Below are 20,034 nucleotides of genomic sequence, written 5' to 3' on the forward strand. Positions count from 1 at the left end.
TTTCCATGCGGCACACTATTGTTTTGACAAGTCAGCGCTTGTTTGACTTTCTCTCATCGGCTTGCTGCGCTTTTTAGCATTGGCTAAAAGAAACCGCGCTAATCCGCTCCACCTTTGTCCAACAAAGTGTCCTCAAACGACACGCCCGCTTTTTTTTAAACCATTTATTTCATTTACAAACTGAATGCCAGCATTCACATGAAAAACATCCTATCTCACATTTGATTTCAGCTTTGAATAAATAAGACAAACACAAACATCTAACACTTTCTTAGTTGTGAAATTATGGAATTGTAAATAATATTGCAAATATTTTTTCTCAACAAATGAAAAAAAAAACATCACATTTCTAACAGATAGACTGCATATACAGTATATTGTTTGAGACTTGAGGCCTAAGGGGTTAGTTCTGGTCCCCTGCATCAGCAAACAAAATCTAATTTAGTGTGCGTGCCACTTCATGTTATGCCGCTTGCAAATCAGATGTTTTTCGTTTGTTTGGCATAAAAGATGTATAATTACACGTACACACCTCATCACATCATGATGATTATTGCCACTGTCTATTTTCATACATTTCATTCCAAAAAGATCGATATCTATTTGTCCCATTCTACACAGTAAAAATGTCACTTAAAATGTCAACCTTTACTCAATGTAGTCGATTCATTGTACTGCAAACGATTAAAAATAGTCTTTTCTTGGATGATAACATGAGTCATTCACTCGCTCATGTTTGACATTGTGAGCCTCCAGCATGACTGTGAACCGTGTAAGGATAAGCGGCTCCGGTAATGGCTGTATGAAGAATTCTTTTCTCCTTTTTCCAGTGTAATTTGACTGCGCTTACAACGAATCCAAGTCCAATTTTTGTGGCGAAAAGAAAAACAAAAAAACCAGTCTGCAAAATTTCCAATGTCAGGTTATGATTACGGTGACAGGAAAATAAACCCGCAGGTGCCCAAATTGCAACTCAAGAGCTCCACAAGCATAATTATGAGAGTAAACGGCCACGTAAACACAACAATCACTTAATCATTGCATCGCATTTCGTTGTCTAAGACAGAAATGAGGGTCAAAACATGCTGTACTCCTTTGGCCTGTGGCTACAAATATTTGGCTTATCGAATATATATATATGTATGTATAGTACAGACCTTTGATGTTCCCTATTTCCACTTAATTGTCTGAGCTTTTGCATCTTTTCTTTTCAATTCACATTGAGTGAGATGAAAAAAAAAAATGTCACATTAGTGTCACAAGAGCCCTGTTGTGTCACTCCACCCTAATAGTAGATCCAACCAGTATGGTGAAGTTCGATACGGGATGTCCCCAAAGCTTCCATGTCAGCAATTTCTGCTCTACTGGCATGATTGAAGACAATTTGAAAATCAAATCGTGTTGGAAACTTGCACCACATCCTTCAGCGTTTCTACCGTTTGCACCGTCACCACCTCCGTCATTAGTGCTGGTCCATACACGCCTAAAAGAGACCGCATATCAATGAAAAACAAATACATAAATCAAACAAAGGATGACATGTCATACAGGAAATTGCCCGCTTTTACCTAATTAGTAAAAATAAAAATCTATCCACGATGTACAGGACAGATTGGCTTTCTTCTTGTAAAATAGCTGTGGCATGACGTCTAACTGGCAACATCAAATAAATGCTTTTCCCCAGAAAGTAACGTGTGAAGCCACCTGTGGAGGCCCGCTGTCTTTTTGGGTCTTTTTGTGTGGTGGTGGTGGTGTTGTGCGACATGTATAGGTCTTGTCTGCGTAAAAGTTTGCAGAGTGATGGAGTGAAGGACCAGGTTGCAAATGTCTTACTTGTTTGTATTCAAATCGATCTTGCAGGTAACGGTTGCCCAGGCCAGTGATGTGGCCCACGTTTTGGCGGGAGAGGCCGGCGATCCGAGCCGTGAAGTCCAAGGTGAAGGCCAGTTTGACCAACTCGGGCGCCGTGGGCAGGACGGTGGGCTGCGTCCGCGTGGGCGAGGCCTCCTTCTCCAAGTAGGCGTCGGCAAGCCTCTGGAAGGACGAATAGGACATCTTCTGAAAGAACTTAGTCAGCGTGGCGTTGTCTTTAATCTGCACAGAAAAACAGCAAGGGAGAAAGTTCAAAGGTCAGTCAGGAAAATCCACTTCTCTTGAAAGTGCTGCAACAGCGGATTGTTTACAAGTCAACAGTGGGCAACGAAGCGTGACGTAGGACCAAATGATAGCACATACATGTACATGCTTGCTGAAATGTGAACTTTGACTAGCGTGACTCCTTATCGCCACCTCCTTTGTCATCCAGCTGCCTTATCACGTTTGAGCCATTTAACAACTCTTCAACCGAACCACTTAGCCCACCTACCTACAGTCTGGAACTCACGTCAGATCTTAGCTACTTATGTAACTCCAAATTGACTTTCCTGCCCAGCTAACTGAACTACCAACTGTTGTAACATTTCTAAACTGCACACTAACCTTCCTCTTTTACTCCTGATCTAATTTATCTAGCCATCTGACATTGAGTACATCACTACCTACTCATTTAACCCTGCCTACATACTGTACACATCGCACCAGCCCATGTAGCCTACATTCCTAACTTCCTACCAACCTACCTACCTATAGACTGTACCTACAGACCGTACCTACCTACCTACCTACAGACCGTAGCTACCTACCTACCTACCTACCTACAATACTTACCTACTTACATCTATGTAAGCTATCAGTCGTACAGGAGTGGTCCATTGATGAGAAGGTTTCTTCAGCGTCATCTGTACTTCTAAGAAGGTACAGATGACGCTGAAGAAACCTTCTCATCTACCTACCTACAGTACCTACCTACCTACTGACATCCAGTAGCTCACCTTTCAATTTACCTATGTACTTGTGTAATGTGCCCAATCTACCGATTGAACATATCTTCCTACTTACAATGATGCTTCACTAGCTGCCCGATGCTTGAGGATAAATGGATCAAAAAATGGATGGATGAATGATGTTACGCATTCAATCCACTTTCTTTGCAAGCTGCCTATTTCGACTATACGTACCTATCTAACATACTTATATATCACCAGTGTTGAACCCTTGTCACAATTGGGTAAATGTAATCTTTTTCCACTGATCTATAATGTTAGTGAGTCAATGTCTCCGTGCTATTTTTGAGCAACTCTTGAGCAATGTAAAGCGTTGGAAATACTCCATCTGCCTGACAGCAGCGCTATGTAACCTAAGCACCTGCTTTACATTGATGACCAACGGCGAGTCAAATGTGAAATGAGGAGTTGATGTGGGTGATGGCCAATGACTGACCTTGCCGTCGATCGCGTCTCCCTGCTCCTTTGTCAAAGCAATTATCCGCTTGATGACTTCCTCTGCACAGATTGGGGGGGCAGAAAAACAAACAAGTTGATTTCATCTGCATGACACCAGCCTCTACCATACAGCCATTTACTGACCTACCGACAGTAGCTACCCTGCTACCTTCCTATCTACCTACCTACCAAGCTACCTACTTATCTATTTACCTACCTACAGTACCTACCTTCCTACCTACCTACTTCCCTACCTACCTACCTTCCTACCTACCTACCTACCTACCTACCTACCTACCTACCTACCTACCTACCTACCTACCTACCTACCTACCTACCTACCTACCTGCATACCGACCTACCTACCTCTGAGTTAGGTAGTCAGCTATGTGAACCACTCTACGACAGTATACTACCAAAGGCCCCCAAACTGCAAGCAACATTCTGAATGTAATACCATGCGTCCTTACCATCTGACATAGTCTCCACTTCATCTTTTTCCTTGACCTCGTGGAGAATCTTCTCCAGTTCCTCGGACACCTTCTCGTAGTAGGAGATGGTCGGTTCCACGCTCACAACATCTGAAAATCAACAACAGCGTATTAGTGAAAGGCAATGCACACATTCTAACAAACCCAGCGTATCTATAGGGAATGCATTTTTTTTCTATTGATGCCAGTGACGTACAGTGACAAGGAAGAAGAATGAAGTGCTCGTCAACCAGACGTGGTTGTGAAATCATACCTTCTACTCCGGTGATGTCTTCCGTGTTGAACTCCTCTTTCTTATTGATCATAATTAGGGAGAGACGCCTCTTGGAGAACCTTCTTCTCAAAGCCCTTCTCCTTGAGGACTTCTTCTTTGTCGAGGATGCCAGAGTCGAGGCGGGCAGGCACACGGAGGCGTAGTCCGAGTCATCGTCGGATGCGTCCGGAATGTCCGACGGACACTCCTGCTCCTCGGCTTTCTCCTCAGTGCTTCGCCGCGAGAACAGACCCAGGAAGTTCTTCCACAAAATGGGCTTTTGGTTCTTCTTGGACTTCCTGCTGACTTTGCCCTCCGACACGACGTCCTGAGGAGTTTCGTCGGGATCGAGCGACCGGAAAGAACCATTGTTCAAGCCGTCGGCCAGGTGAATGGAAGGGTCGCTGGAATGTCTCCGATGTCTTTTGGGAATGGTCACCCATTTGACTTTGTGCTCGGGATGCTTGCTACTGAGCGACTGGTCGTTGAGGCTTAGGCTGCGTTTGACGTAGACTTCTAGGAGACGCCGCGTGTCGTTGGGCGCCACTGAAATCACAGGACTGTTGTTGGCCCATCGCTGGGCTGCTTCGCTCTCCATGGCTGGGCAACTGCAATCACAACGGAACATGGCACAAAAGCAGCCACTTCAATTCTCATTTTATCGATTTTGCTTGATGCTTCATGATTTTTTTTCTTCATTTACAAAATAAACAAAAAAAATGCTTAACTTTGTGAAAAAAATAGTCAACTGTCAAGAACACAGTAGAAGGTATTTTTATGTTCATTATTTGTTTTTGTTTTTTGCATTTCATTCATTCCAACATCTTGACTTCTTTCAAAGTTTTTTGCATTATATAGACTGAATATGAATGGATTTGGAGCAATAAAATTGTACTTAATGGATGTCAATTCCAAAAAAATATGGCCACTTATGTGTTCTCAGAAATAGCTGAAATGCTACTTCAATACTTCCTCTTGAAGCTTGTCTAACCTTTTCAATCCATGTTTACCAGAAGTGACGCACCTTTATAGGAAATCAACAGGACGCAAGTGGCTGCGTTTGAGGCTTGTTTTTACGCAATCATTTTTTTTTTGTCACATCATGCATGAAATGACAGATGACTCAGACAAATAATAGCACAGCTGTCATAGTAGAGACAATTAAAATATAGCGTAACACATAACAAAAACAGGCAACGGTTGCAATAAAGGATTTGATGTTTACTTTGTAAACATGAAATAAATATCAATTATATTCTTATTCTTTTGAATTTTGTGTGTGTGTGTGTGTGTGTGTGTGATTGACAGCTGCTTGTTTAACTCCACTGTATTAAGATTTGTTGCTGCAAGTACATTGATTGGATTTATTTTTGAATACTTAAAGGACAACCGACGTGACTTTTTTGATTGTTAACTGACAGCAGAAAACCGTTTGATAGCATCTAAAATAGCCAAAACGCGCATGCTGATATTTTTAGTCAAATGCAAAACACCAATAAAAATGACTTCAAGTGTCCAAAATCTGCAAAAAAATTGAGCTGCGAATTGGGCATTTTCAGAAAGGCCCGCCCCCAGTTCGTGACGTCACGCCAAGACGACATCCTGTGGCCACCTCCGTTTCCACAGGCTGATAAATTCCTTATATGGCGCTTGGACGCCCTCTTCTGGCGGCTTTTGGGTGCAACACGAGGTCCCCGGACCAAACAAGTACAGCCAAATACATTGACGTGATGGAAGGACCGTTACAATGCGTCTTTTTTAGGTCAAGGGCGGTCCTTTAGTGACGTCACGTACAGACTCGTCACCAACTCAAAAACAAGACTTCCTGAATATTCAGCGCGAGTCTTAAAATGTAAACTATAGCTATATGCGGGGGAATCTTTGTAAAATACGCTCAGTGGAAGTCATTTGAAGCCATTTTACAACTTATGGACACAACTTGTCCGGAGACGTCGGTGGTCCTTTAATAATAACATTCATGCATTCACCCATCCATCCATTTTACTCACACCGAGTGACAATTTGGAGTGTTCAATCAGCCTGCCATGCATATTTTTTGGAACGTGGGAGGAAAGCGGAGGACCCGGAAAAAACCCACGTGGGCCCGGGGAGAACATGCAAACTCCACGCAGGGAGCTTGTGGTGGGATTTGAACTCACAACCGATTTGAACCGACTGGCGAGCCACATAATCACCTGCATTTCGGCAGGAATGTTTACTCGTTGTACTAAATTCATCATTTGAACACCAACAATACACTGTCTGTAAGTAAGGAATCTGCTTAACATTAGGAATGTTTACTATTGCCGGACCCAAATTATTTGTGTGATACTTAGTGTGTAACTAAAGCCATAGCAGGCGAATAACTTGCTTTCATGCAATTATTTGCATGAGGAAAACAAAACTGGAACAGCTCTTTTCTAAAAATGTGTACAGGGTATATATATATAAAAAAACGGCTCTTGTAGAAAAGGTGAACAGCTCTTGCGCGACAATAAACACAAATGTTGATTTCTCATCCAAAAACCTAGCCGACATAACTAGCATCAAGTGCTGCATGATGTAACCGGAACGGCATTCATTTTCAACAATGATAATAGAGTTAACAAATGACTCCTTTTTTGGAAACATGAGAAAACTCACATGGTTGGAGGTGACGCTTGAAAAGGGACTGCGTGTCTTCCTCCGTTTCTCCGCCTGCGCTTTCAAAAGAGGAACTTGAGACGTTTGCTGCTTCTTGTTGTTTGCTGGACTTGCTTACCTGAATTGGTGTGACGCCAGCACCAATGACAGGCCGAGGGGGGCGGGGACGGAAACCCCCCGCCCCCTTTCACTCACCTGAGCCAACAGGCTTCATGACTGGATGAGGCAACCTTTGCAGGATTAGTCGCGGCCAATCGGACGGATGGACGGACGGACGTAACACTTGGCTGGCTGACCCACTTTCTATTTTGGTTTCCATTCTGTTGATCGAGTTTCTGCCCTCCAAGGCGTGATCACGTTCAGAGGACAGACTCCACAAATATATTCAACTGTTCCTTTTTGGACCTTTCAATCTCTTTTTGGGCAGGTGGAATTAACAATGCTGTCAATTTTATTCCACGAGTCAAAAAGGACATTTCTATACATTCATATGACACGTGCAATTGATGCTGAACCACAAACAAGATGGATTCTTTAACACCTTCACTGCCAGACGAGGTGCAAAAATAATGCATCCAGTCCAGTGCCAGGGTTTTTGTCATTGTCACTCCAATTCCAGAATTTGCAGTTGGAGGACCACATAAACATTCAATGCAGCGTAAGAAACCTTAGACCCTCTTCTTCCATCAGGAAAAAAAGAGTTCATTTCTAAAAGATATGGGTCTGGAGTTATCTGATCTTGAAATGGGCGCGGCCGTCCAAAATACAATGCAATAAATACATCCATATTGGTTTTGATAGCGCTTTAACAACAGCTGAAGCTGGAACAAAGCGCTAACATGGGGGAAAAAAGGAAAATGCTGCCCCCTTGTGGAAAAGAAAAAAACATTGACAGAGGTCTCGCCGGCCCTTTATCGGCACCCAAGCATGAAAAAACAAAACCCGAACAAATTGGCGAATGGTGCTCTGTCATATTTTCAATTCCCCAATAAATGTGTTCCACCAAATCTAAAACATTTTCGACTGCGTTGGAAAATGGCCGTGTTCCATTTCAGATGACCTTGGCATGGATTCCTCCAGATTTCTTTGGTGTCGTAGCCAATCAATTAGAAATGACAATAGCATTACGCCAGCTTTGACCTTCGGAGAGTCACCTGTGTGTGCGTGTATAAGCGTGTGTGTGTGTGTGTGTGTGTTCGTGCTTGATGCTCATCCTTCAGTCAGTGATCTATCAGCTGCACAAGGCCACGTTTTTCGTGTTTTTCCAAATGATTCATCCACTTGACTCAGTCGGCCATGACAGGTGCGTGAGAAGAAGCGTCCATTAAGGAAGCAAGTCAAGGCGTCAGTCCTTCCCATTAGCCGCTAGGTTGATAGCCAACCTTTTTGTGGCTCGTCGCTAACGTTGGCGTAAATATGGAAATGCCCCAGCGCATCCAGCAGGTGGCACTGCTGTAAACAAAACGACAAATGGATCCGCCTTCGGGCCGAGCTCGACGAGGTTGACTCCGCGACACTCTTAATTAACAGATCGTGTTTCAAATTGGGATCTGAAAGTACACAGTCAACCCAGCCAGGCTCTATTATTCACAAGTTCCCTTATCGCCATTTCTTTTAATGAGGAAACTTTCCTCAACAATGAAATGAAAAGAAAACATCTCTGACTCTGCTGGGCAGAATACTGACTGCTATGTTTGATATCCTGTTACCTCTTAAAGATGTTTTATCTCTCCTCCATATTTCAATATAAACACGCAAGAAGTATTTTGGTCAGCGTGACGTCGGAAAATTGAAACTTAACTCATTTATGACCTTTTATCGGTTTTAAAAAAATTGCAAAAACACTTCAGATGCTAGGAAAAAAATCCTTAGCAGTTAGCTGTTGTTAGAAAGATACAGGATCACATACAATATTAGCCATGCATCTTTAATAGAAGGCACTCCTTACAGAATAAAGAACATGGCATTCACTCGTTCATTTATTTACAACCGAGTCAATAAGTCATAAAGCGGGTCAACTATATGTTGGTCATTTTCAAATTAAATCCAATGTTTTATTATTAATATTAAGTGAGGGCAGAAATGAAAAGAGAATAGACACATCTTTGAAGAGAAACCAGTCAAGGATTTGTTCTAATAATAATAATAATAATACTAATTATACTACTAATAATAATAAATTTCATTTATAAGCGGTTTTCAAAATTCTCAAGGTCACTTTACAGTCACAACATAGGGTTTTCCGTTAGTGAGCAGCGGCAGCTGCACGCACCAGAGTTCACTCAACCCGGAAGTAACTCAAATAGATAGAAAGCTAGCTAATAGAGAGCGAGCTCGATAGCCTGTCAGCCAGATAGCTATATAGAGATAGCCAGCCAAATAGCTAATAGATAGCAAATACATAGCTAGATAGATAGCTAGCTAGATAGATGGATAGCTGGAAATCTAGATAAATAAAAAGAAGTGAAGAGAGGAAAAAATAAATCAGAATAAAGTCTAGAGAAAAGACAAAAAAGCTAAATGGGCCGAAAGAAAGTTGAGCCGAAGAGTGAAAAAAGAAAAAAAGACAACAAAAAAAGGCAATTGCGACATTCAGTGTGTGTCCACGTTTCAGTCTTCTGAAAAATGCCAAAATGGAGTTAGCCTAGTGGCAATTGTCAGTGGCTCAAGTGTACTCAAAAAAGAAGAAGTGCTTCTTCCTAACATAATAAAGTGCTGAGTAGCCCAGTCACTAAACGATCTCATTGGCTTCCATCTTAATTATTGCTGCGTTCCCAGGGTCAAATAGGGTCGTCTTCTTCTTTTCCCTTCAAGGGGTCGCCACAGCAAATCAGTGGCCTCCAGCTTTAGAGGTTTGATCCGCATGTTTGTTTTGGCCAAGCTTTTACGTCGGATGCCCTTCCTGACACAATCCTCTGTATTTATCCGGGCTTGGGACCGGCACAAGAAGACATATGTCCCTTTGTGGCTACAGAACAAGCAACTCGCTCAGTAAAAGGCTCCCAAACACAAAATGATCATCGGCACAGCAACATTCAAAAAAGCAAAAACTATACTCACTATATATATATATATATATATATATATATATATATATCTCCCTAATGTCCAGAGGTGGTGCATAAATATGTCAAATCTCATATATTTTTGCATGCATGTCACATTAGCATTTGATTGATATTTCAACAATGTGCAAATTTTAACAGCGCTCTGGTCACAAGCTGCTAGTGACAAGAACATACTGGCCAGAGCAAGCACACTGTATCGGTAGCGAATATATTGTGTTGATTTAATTGCGTTTTTTTCAAGCCACAATGGCTGAAGGATTTGGTTGGAGATTACCTGTTAAAGCCATTTTTACAACGGACATTTCAAGAAAAAAATGGATGTCATTAAGAAAGGTCGCTAAAAAAAAAGAAAGGTGGCTAATGGTACCCTCTAGTGGACTTGTTGTAAATCACATCACATCACACTTTATTGCAAGTCTGGATGGATTCAGACATAGCACTCCTGAAGGCCTAGCCATGAAATCCACGGCCCGCCACTGTTTAAATGTCTGTTTAAAGACCTTTAAAATTTAAAATTGCGCCGTACCAACATGCTAAGAAAGTATCTTATGTATCGCATGCAGATTTAACTTTTTGCCAGGGTACTGGATGAATGAATGAATCGGATTGTATTACTACAATACAGGTTTTTCGTTCAAAAATGTTACTGGCTAAATGGTGGATTAAGATGATTTTGTTGGGGTGGGGGGAGGGGGTTCAATGACCAATTCTTTCCCCAAACGTGAACAACTAGCCCAGTGCTATTTTAGATAGAGTGCAGAAAATCGCACTTGTTTAAAGGATTCCACTTGTGCGAGGTAGTCTTTTACTTTGTCTAAAATAAGACAACTCGAGTCAAAGCTCAATGATCTCACCATGCTTCAAAAACGGCTGACTTTAGGAATGGAAGCCATTCTTGTCTACGTTCCAGGTGCTCTTGTCCAGCGACGTCGAGCTGCCGTACTTGTTGGCCAGCGAGCTCTGCTGCGCTTCGGTGGCGGCATGGATCATCTGCTTCTCGACCTGCTCCGTCTCGCGGTGGTAGAAATAGTTAAAGTTGGAGACGATGACGGGAACGGGCAGAGCGATGGTCAGCACCCCTGCAATGGCGCACAGAGTGCCCACCATCTTCCCGCCGATGGTGATTGGGCACATGTCTCCGTAGCCCACCGTGGTCATGGTCACGACCGCCCACCAGAATCCATCCGGGATGCTGACAAACTGTGTCTGTGGCTCGTCCACTTCAGCGAAGAAGATGGCGCTGGAGAAGAGGATGACGCCGATGAAGAGGAAAAAGATGAGCAAGCCCAGCTCTCGCATGCTCGCCTTGAGGGTCTGCCCCAGGATTTGGAGTCCCTTGGAGTGGCGGGATAGCTTGAAGATGCGGAACACTCTCACCAGCCGGATTATCCTCAGGATGGCGAGTGACATGTTCTGGCTAGAATTGGCGTCATTGTCGGCTGAGGTGGCGAGCTCCGTGCCTAGCGTCACAAAGTAAGGGATAATGGACACAATGTCGATGATATTCATGAGGTTGTTGAAGAAGTCACTTTTACTGGGACATACGGCAAACCTGACGCCGGCCTCCAAGCAGAACCAGATAATGCAAATGGTCTCGATAATAAAGAAAGGGTCTGTGAGGGAGGCTGCGATGCTTTTGGCGTTAGGGGGAGGACTCCAACCGTCTCTCGTCACATTAACAACGCGATCCGCACCGGGAGTGACATCGTCAACTTCCCTGAACTCTGGTAAAGTCTCCAGACAAAAGATGAAAATGGACATGACAATGACGAAAACGGAGACGAGGGCGACACTTTTGGCGGCACCGGAGCTCTCGGGGTACTCGAACAGGAGCCAGAACTGTCTTTGGAGGTCATTGGTGGGCAAAAGGACCTCGGGTTCTTTGATGAAGCCTTCGTCCTCGCGAAACTGCTCCATGGCCTCGTGGCCCAGTTGATAGAAAACCATCTCACCGGCAAAGACATCTAACGGGACGTTGGCCGGCCTGCGGACCCTCCCACCCGACTGGTAGAAGTACAGGACGCCGTCGAAGGAAGGCCGGTTACGGTCAAAGAAGTACTCGTTTTTCATGGGGTCAAAGTGGCGCATTCGTTTGGCCGGATCACCCAGTAAAGTCTCGGGAAAGCGGTTGAGTGTGCTCAGCTGGGTCTCAAACATTAGACCGGACACGTTGATCATCACTTTCTGGTGGCGTTCCTCGACGCCGGTCTTCTCAAACAAGTCCTCGTTGTCATAGCAGTCTCTGGGCATCCCGCTGAAGACGCCGTCGGAACACGAGTCGCCGCTCACCAGGAGCTTGAGATTGGAGATCAGACTGCAGCTACTGGGCGTGCCTTTGGATGGCGCACCCTCGCGCCGACCCCGGCGCGGGGATGCCAGGCGGCGGGGCCTTTGCTCAACATCTGGAATGTCCGACGTGGGTGACGTCGGGTAGCCGCAGTCGCCCAAGTTGATGCCCGCATCGTCCATGTTTTCAAAGTTAACCAGAGGAACCTAGGCAGACATTCAAGCAATGGATACGTACTCGATTTAGCCTGTCAGCAATTTGATTTTGTCACAGCAGTAATGGAACACAGTCGCTTGCAGAGGTGGCCACATCAGTAAATTGTGGCCACCCGACCATTCCTTCTCTCTGTCGTGCTTCTTTGAAACGCACTCAACGATGACACTTTGGCCGGCCCAATTTCATGATCTCGTTCACAAAAGGATTTGGGAATTGAAAATATGACGTGGAGCATCATTCGCCAATGTGTTCGGGGTTTGTTTGTTTTTTCCATGCTTGCGTGCCGATTAAGGGCTGGCGAGACCTCTTGCAATGTTTTTCCCTTCCACGAGGGGGCAGCGTTTCCCTTTTTTCCCACCTTTGCGCTTTGTTCCACCTTCATCTGTTGTTCAAGCGCTATCTCAACCAATATGGATGCATTGCATTGTATTTTGGACAGCCGCCCTCACTTCAAGCTCAGATAACTCCAGACCCGTATCATTTAGAAATGAGTCCAAAGTTGTGACATTTTTGCACAAACCTCCATCGCTGTCCGTCTGCGAGCGTATCAGGAATAGCGAAAAGGCCACCTTTGGGCTTGCGCGGACTTCTGGCATGCAGGCAGATTCAATCGTCTGCGTAACCTGAACGGACGGAAGAGAGAGAGGGGAAAAAAGCAATGGCGCAGCGTGAAACGCTTTTTCCCTCCGTTTTTGTTAGCATCAGCACACAACTGGCCATCTGATAGCCCCGAACGCTCCCACTTGATATCATGCCGGAAGTGAAACCTCGGCACGTTTGCCCACAAAACTGCTTACGCTCCTCGAATGAACGCTGGCTGGTGCATGCTGATCTCCTGCTTAATTAGCTCCACCTGCGTCTTTATTGCAATGACATTCCATGTCGATTCAACAACATTTGACAATCTGCTTTCTTCATTTTCCATGTTTCAAAACATTGGAAGACATTTTTTTTCCTGTTAGTTTTTCTTTTGTTCCCATTTATTTTTAGCTCCTGGCGAAATCAAGCAAATCTTTATTCTTTTTATCATCATTGACTGTGTAGGAGGCCCTTCTGAACAATAACCTGCACTTTTTTTATTTATCTATTTATTGATATTTGTTTATCTATGTATTTATTTTTGCATCACACTTTCTTCACCCTCTCACCTGATAATAACTCACGATTTGGATTGTGCGATAACGGCAATAACTACATAAATAAATAAATGAATAAACACACATCAACAAATAAAGAAAATAATATTCATATAATAAAGAAATACATAAATAACACAATACACATATAAATAAATAAATAACACAGGAAATATAATACACAAATAAATACATAAAAAATCATACACATTTAGATAAATAAATACACCAAAAATACATACATAAATAAATGCATAAGTAAAAGAATACAAAAATAAATAATTACACAAATCCATCAATAAAATAATCCACAAATAAATACATCAATAAAATAATACCCAAATAAATAAATCCATAGAAGAAATTTGCATCACGGAGTGAACCGGCATTTGAACAATGACATCATCACCTTGAGCAACATCCAAACAAATCTTACTCACTCCTTGACTCACCTCCCGACTCACAGGAGTGCCCTCCACTTCTTCTTCTTCTTCTTCTTCTTCTTCTAGTGTGTCAGCTGAAGTGCAGCCGCATTGAAGCGGGTGTCTTTGTTGAAGCGAGCGTCCATCGGGTGATTGAACACCTGATGGGAAACAAGAGCTGGCACATGCGCGCAAATCCAAACCAATGCGCACGTATCCACTCTGGTCAAGGCTTTGAAATGAAGAGAAGGGGACGGAAGGGACGCTGAGACCAGTGCTGGATGGGACGGACGGGCAAGGGGGGTCACCTGGCTACTCAACCCCCCTCCCACCAAGTCCGTGATAGGAGATTTAGTGGCTGACGTGGTGTGAAGGAGGGCTGGCACCTCCTCCTCTTCTTTCCTTTTTGTCCTTCAGGCAGAGGAACATTGGGATTGGCCAACGAGGTGGATGTCACCTTGGGCTGCTGCGTCCCCCCTCCACCACCCCCCAAAAAAAACCACATACGGGACAACACCTGACTGAGCACCTGCATCACATCTGTACAATATTTGTTTTTCCCCCCGTGAAACCCCCTCATTTGAGTACGCAACATGTGCCACGCTGCTATTTGAGTGACAATGACAAAAACCCTGGCACTGGAGCGGACACATTTTTGCACACCGTCCGGCAAAAAAATACACCAAATAGACCTTATTTTATGAATAATAAATGCGCTATTGCATTGTCATGAAAGAGATCAACCGTAGTGTATGGTAAAAAAGGTGCTATGTCGGAGCGGGAAATTGCCTTCTGCGCGTTGGCGCGGACACGAGCGCGCGCATCAACAAGCTTTTCCCGCCGGGCCTGAAAGGGGATTTGGGCCTTGCCTCCAGGATGACCTCGGCTTGCCCCGCGGGTCACCCTGACAACAACTAAAACGGCGGATTTTCATCAGCCGTGCAAACTCTTGTTTCTGGGGAAACGCGGAATGAGATTAGAGGAAATGCAGCTCGCTTTCATGGTAATCCTTTTAAGGCCACGTATCGTCTTTGCCGTTGGGTGGGTCCGCGATGCTGATCGGACTAGCGCTGGTGGTTAGCGCGACTGCCGGCGCTTTCTTCTTGTCAAATCCAGAGCGGCCCTAAAGCAGCAGTTGTGGCCCGCCGTCCAAAACCGCGCAACTTCCATCTTGTGACGTTTCAGTTTGCGAGCAACGGGTGGCGCCGCGCAGGCCTCGGCTCTTTTAATCAGTGGCAGTTCTAAGGACTCCCCGCGCGACCTTTCAGTGTCGGGTCGTGGTTTGTTTCACCCTGTCAGGTGACTTTCATCTTGTCATGGTGGTTTCGTTTACTACTTTGGACCTTTCTGTTCTGATGACTTTGTCGTTGGAGATTTTCTTCCTGATGACTTTATTGAATACATTTTGTCAAATACACCCTGGTCCTCCATTTCTGTCTGCTTTTTGTTTTCCATCACCACACTACAAATTGCCAAATTGTCAAATTTCAGGACGCTTTTGAAAAGTGTAGCTGGGTGATGCATTTGCAATAATCTGTCATAAAATGGTTACGGTACTTGATAATTGAAGTTAAAATGACTGAGTCGAGTCAAGACAATTTTCTTCCTCGCCAAGTTGAAAACAAACTTCAACTTCCTTTTGGTAAGCAACAACAACAACAAAAGTCTGTCTCCTAACTTGGTTATGACTTCCGTTTTCTGATTGACATTGTTTAAAATGCATAGCGTTAATTGCGCCGCTCTTTGACTTGTCTTGAATTGATGGAAAAAACATATTCCAACTTGAACATTTTGTAAATACATGATACTTTTTCTTCTATTGGTTTATTCTGTATTATGAAAGTTAAAAGTCTTTATTTAAATGAACAAATTAGCACTGCCTCTTTCCATAAATCGTCCCGCAAGTCTAACGTTTCATTTTTGGGTGAGAGAAAGATGTGCTTTTTGCTAAAAACAGCAATTTCAATCCAAAACGAAGGCTAGCTAACTTGACATCCAATTTGCTCCGACTTGTATTTGTGGATATGTTGGCACTCAAGACTTCTTCTTTGCTTTTCCGTCTCTCCTTCTTGAAGCAAAAAAAGCTAAAAATAGCAAAGGCAAAGGCAACGGCTGACTTTCAAGCTTGCGGGAGCGCAAAGTTACTGCGCGCTCGAAGAAGGCGTTTGAAACGTGTCCTGCGCACTTCCCCCACGGCTACAAAGATGCAAAAAACGCTCCCAAAATAGCACCAAAAGAGGGCTTTCATCCATTTAGGCTAAAATTAGCCGTCTAGGGGAAAAGCGAGATGTCTAAAGTCCTCCTCAAATACACAGAATACTGTACACAAAAGGTTGACTTTATTCTTGTCATGCGTAGCATTCTTGGCATCATTGCGATCTCCATGACGGCAACCATGTGAAAAGGACAAAATTCACAAAATGTTCAAGTCGGGGTGTAAAGTGCACATCGGATGACTCGCTTAATCCATCAGTCAGCTGTTCACATGGCCTTTGACCTTACGTACATCAATCCTAACATTTCATAAGAAGAAAGAAAAAAAGTCAGCATCCACCATCCAAGCTTGCAGTCTCGTTTATACTACAGGTACTGAATGTCGTTGATTGACTTAACAATAATAATAAAAATAATCATCTTCTTCTTCTTTTCCTTTGGGCTTTTCCCTTCAAGGGGTCGCCACAGCGAATCAGTAACCTCCATCTTCAGAGGTATGATACGCATGATACGCTACCTAGCTAGATAACAAGCTAGCTAGCTGGCTAATAGATAGCTAGCTAGACACCATAAGACAGAGTCCAAGGACTACTTTTGTGGACATGAAGCTCCTCAGTCCATTTCAATGAAAAATATGATATTTGCAAATATTAAAACTTCAAGCATGGGCCGTTAATTTGGCCACAAAGGTGGTGGAGGAGAGTGCTGAACAACTGCATCGTATCGGTGAAAGTAAGAGTCATTCTTTCTTCAGCACGCACGTGCATACATATTGCATATTGCCCACCTTGTTTCACCTGTGTGTGCGTGCTTTCTACTATCTCTGTGACTGCTTTATTTCCTGTATATGATAGCTGTCCATGTGAAGCGCTTTGTTCTAGATTCAGCTGTTGTTGTTTTCAATCAATTTGTATTGTATCGTATTGTGTGTGTTTGTTTGTGTGATTTCAAACAACGCCCCAAAAACTTGTCATTGAGCTATCTCACAGCAGAATGTAGCTTTGTTTGTTGTCTTTTTGAGGGGGAGGCAACATTTGGTGGAGATAGACGAGTGTGTGTGTGCGTGCGCGACAATCACATTGGTGACCACCGTCCAAAATTTCATAAGAAAAACAATGCATAGATTTCCCAGCGTTTTTTTTTCCCCACAAAGTGAATTTTAAATGCCAATGTCATGACATGAAAATAAAATTTACAAAAAAGAAGTTGACTCCGCTGGCCCACCAACAGTCAGTACTGTTGATGGCATCCCTGCTAGGACGAACGATCTCAAGCAATATGGATGTCTTGCTTTGTATTTTGGACAGAGAATCAATGTTGTGCAGTGAGAAAAAAGAAACATTCAAGTTGTCCTGAAAACTGCGTCTTACAAAGACCGATTTGGATGACCGGCGGAGAAGGCGTCTCGAGGAGAGCCTGCGTCATGGTAACACGTCGCGGAGAGCAAAATGGCCAGGTGGCAAGACCGTTGTCTGACGACTCAAATGGCGTCGACGGCGCCGATGGCTGTCATTCATCCTTGCAAAAACAAACAAAGCTGGGAAGCGACCTGCCGGATGATCACTTGATGCCGCCTTCGTACTCGGTGCCTAAATCAAAGCAGTGCACGCTGGGAGGTGAGGCGATGAAGGGACTTCTGTGGTCATCTTGACTGGAAAAAGCGTGTGCTCAAATTGCTTATTTTTGGTCCATCGATGAAAAGGTTTCTTCAGCCCTCATCTGGACTTCTTTCAAGACGTTTGGCTTCTCATCCGAGAGGCTTCGTCAGGGAACTAAAATGCTGCTGGTAGCTCTGGCCCTATATACTGTATATATCTCTAGTATCCAGAGGTGGCAGTGCCAGACCTCTTCTCTGATAGGTCCCCGCTCTAAGGTTGGGGGGAGCAGAGGACTATTCCCTGAGGCGACACTGATGACTTCTATTGTCGTGACTGATTATGGTCTGCGACTGGCCCGATTGCCTCATTCACTCTGGTATCGCCAAATCCAAGCCTCTCGGATGAGAACACCTTGAAAGAGGTACAGATGAAGAAACCTTTTCATCGATGGACCACTCCTGTACCACTGAGAGCTTCCACAGAATTTATTTGGGTTGGCATTGGTGTGATATTTGACTTGTTCCTTCCACTCGTGAAATTCCATGCAAATGCAAACAAATCCGACTGTGTCGGACTGTGCCGAGAGCGGCGGTGAAGCGTGGCGTGAAAAGCATCTCATTCCTGAATTTTTCTGCCTACTCCGGTAGGCTACACGTCCGTGAGCATCTTGGTGACGTTGACGCAGTTTGTGTTGGCCGGCGTGCAATTGGCCGTCTTGTGGTTCTCCCGGCAAAAGTCCTCATTGCTGTTATTGAGCACCTCCTGGATCTCCACGTAGTCCGACTTGCTGAGGGTTGACCCGCCGCGACTCTTCTTCAGCTCCTCGCCCGATTCGCTCTTGAGCCCGTTGACCTGTAGGTACTGCGCCTGCTCCTCCCCTTCCGTCTCGCGGTGGTAGAAGTAGTTGAAGTTGGACACGATGACGGGCACGGGCAAGGCGATGGTCAGCACGCCGGCGATGGCGCACAAGGAGCCCACGATCTTGCCGCCGATGGTGGTGGGTACCATGTCACCGTAGCCCACCGTGGTCATGGAGACCACGGCCCACCAGAAGGCGTCCGGGATGCTCTCGAACTGGGACTGGGGCTCGTCGGCCTCTGCGAAATAGACAGCGCTGGAGAAGAGGATGACGCCGATGAAAAGGAAGAAGATGAGGAGTCCCAGCTCTCTCATGCTGGCCTTCAGGGTCTGGCCCAGGATCTGGAGCCCCTTGGAGTGGCGTGAGAGCTTGAAAATGCGAAAGACTCGCACCAGTCGGATCACCCTGAGGATTGCTAAAGACATGGCTTGCTGTCCAGCTTGACCGTCATCCGGACTGTCTGCCAGCTCCGTGCCCAGCGTGATGAAGTACGGGATGATGGCCACGACGTCAATGATGTTCATGAGGTTGCCAAAGAAGCCGGCTTTGCTGGGACAGGCGAAGAAGCGCACTAGAAACTCAAAGGAGAACCAGATGATGCACAGAGTCTCCAGGATGAAGAAGGGGTCGGTGAAGTAGGTGGACGCGTACCCGACGACCGTCGTGTTGGTCTCGGGGGAGAAAATGTCAGCGTGGGACTTGTGCGCGTCGTCCTCGTCGTTGCGGAAGACGGGGAGGGTCTCCAGACAGAAACTAACGATGGAGATGAGGATGACCGTGACGGAGATGATGGCGATAACCCGAGCCGGACCGGAGCTCTCCGGGTACTCGAACAACAGCCACACTTGTCTCTGAAAGTCGTTGTCGGGGAGAGGGCGCTCCTCCTCTTTGATGAAGCCCTCGTCCTCGCGGAAAATCTCGACGGCTTCATCGCCCAGCTCGTAGAAGCGGATCTCCTCGGAGAAGATGTCCAGCGTGACATTGACCGGCCTCCTTAGCCGACCGCCCGACTGGTAGTAGTACAGTATGGCATCAAAGCTAGGGCGGTTCCTGTCGAAAAAGTACTCGTTCCGCAAGGGGTCAAAGTAGCGCATTCTCTTCTTGGGGTCCCCCAGAAGCGTTTCGGGGAACTGCGAGAGGGTCTTGAGCCGAGTCTCGAATCGCAGCCCGGAGATGTTGATCACGACTCTCTCGCAGCACTCGCGGTCCGCCTGCGGGTCGTAGTCCAGCGGACGGCCCGGGTGTTGCGCCGCCTCGTCGGACGGGTCGCCCGCGGCCACCGTCATCGCGCCCGGGGAAAGGCAGCTAGCTGGGCGAGGGCCGCGCCTCTGGCGACGGTGCGTCCGGCCGCGCAGAATCCTCCGGCGTTTCTCAGCGCTGGACTGCACGTAGGACAGTGGCGGGTCAAATCAATTTGAAAGCAGAAAACTTGCTCAACCTTTCGACAAGCGCGTGTAACTAATACGCTAGCGGCAAATTGCCTCGATGCGGACCAGAGTCAGTGCGGCGGCTCGTACATCCTCATCT

At 45.3% G+C, this 20,034-nt stretch overlaps 3 protein-coding genes across 3 annotated transcripts in view; all 3 read right to left on the minus strand.

Moving 5' to 3' along the window:
* Nucleotides 1–159: 159 nt before the first annotated feature.
* On the minus strand, nt 160–7,156 carry LOC148889802 (uncharacterized). The gene is made up of 6 exons (XM_089011099.1): nt 6,708–7,156; nt 4,065–4,672; nt 3,791–3,901; nt 3,319–3,380; nt 1,834–2,094; nt 160–1,483 (listed from the first exon to the last, which is right to left on the minus strand). Exons 2-6 carry the CDS (start codon nt 4,660–4,662, stop codon nt 1,463–1,465), a joined length of 1,053 nt encoding a protein of 350 aa, XP_088867225.1. The 5' UTR covers nt 4,663–4,672; nt 6,708–7,156; the 3' UTR covers nt 160–1,462.
* A 2,890-nt stretch (nt 7,157–10,046) lies between these two features.
* Nucleotides 10,047–14,090, minus strand: LOC148889803 (potassium voltage-gated channel subfamily A member 10). Its single transcript, XM_089009752.1, has 3 exons — nt 13,867–14,090; nt 12,799–12,901; nt 10,047–12,268 (listed from the first exon to the last, which is right to left on the minus strand). The coding sequence occupies exons 2-3, from the start codon at nt 12,802–12,804 to the stop codon at nt 10,652–10,654; spliced, it is 1,623 nt and encodes a 540-aa protein (XP_088865878.1). The 5' UTR covers nt 12,805–12,901; nt 13,867–14,090; the 3' UTR covers nt 10,047–10,651.
* Nucleotides 14,091–15,735: 1,645 nt separating this feature from the next.
* The window catches only part of LOC148889804 (potassium voltage-gated channel subfamily A member 2), a 36,665-nt gene continuing 32,366 nt past the window's right edge, over nt 15,736–20,034 (minus strand). Inside the window, exon 5 of the mRNA XM_089011191.1 lies at nt 15,736–19,889. Within this exon, the coding sequence (XP_088867317.1) occupies nt 18,297–19,793 (1,497 nt within the window). The 5' untranslated portion in view covers nt 19,794–19,889 and the 3' untranslated portion in view covers nt 15,736–18,296. The remainder of the gene's footprint in view (nt 19,890–20,034) is intronic.

The sequence above is a fragment of the Hippocampus bargibanti genome, linkage group LG12 (genome assembly GCF_051943395.1).
Source record: "Hippocampus bargibanti isolate YZ-2025 linkage group LG12, ASM5194339v1, whole genome shotgun sequence".
Classification (NCBI taxonomy): domain Eukaryota; kingdom Metazoa; phylum Chordata; class Actinopteri; order Syngnathiformes; family Syngnathidae; genus Hippocampus; species Hippocampus bargibanti.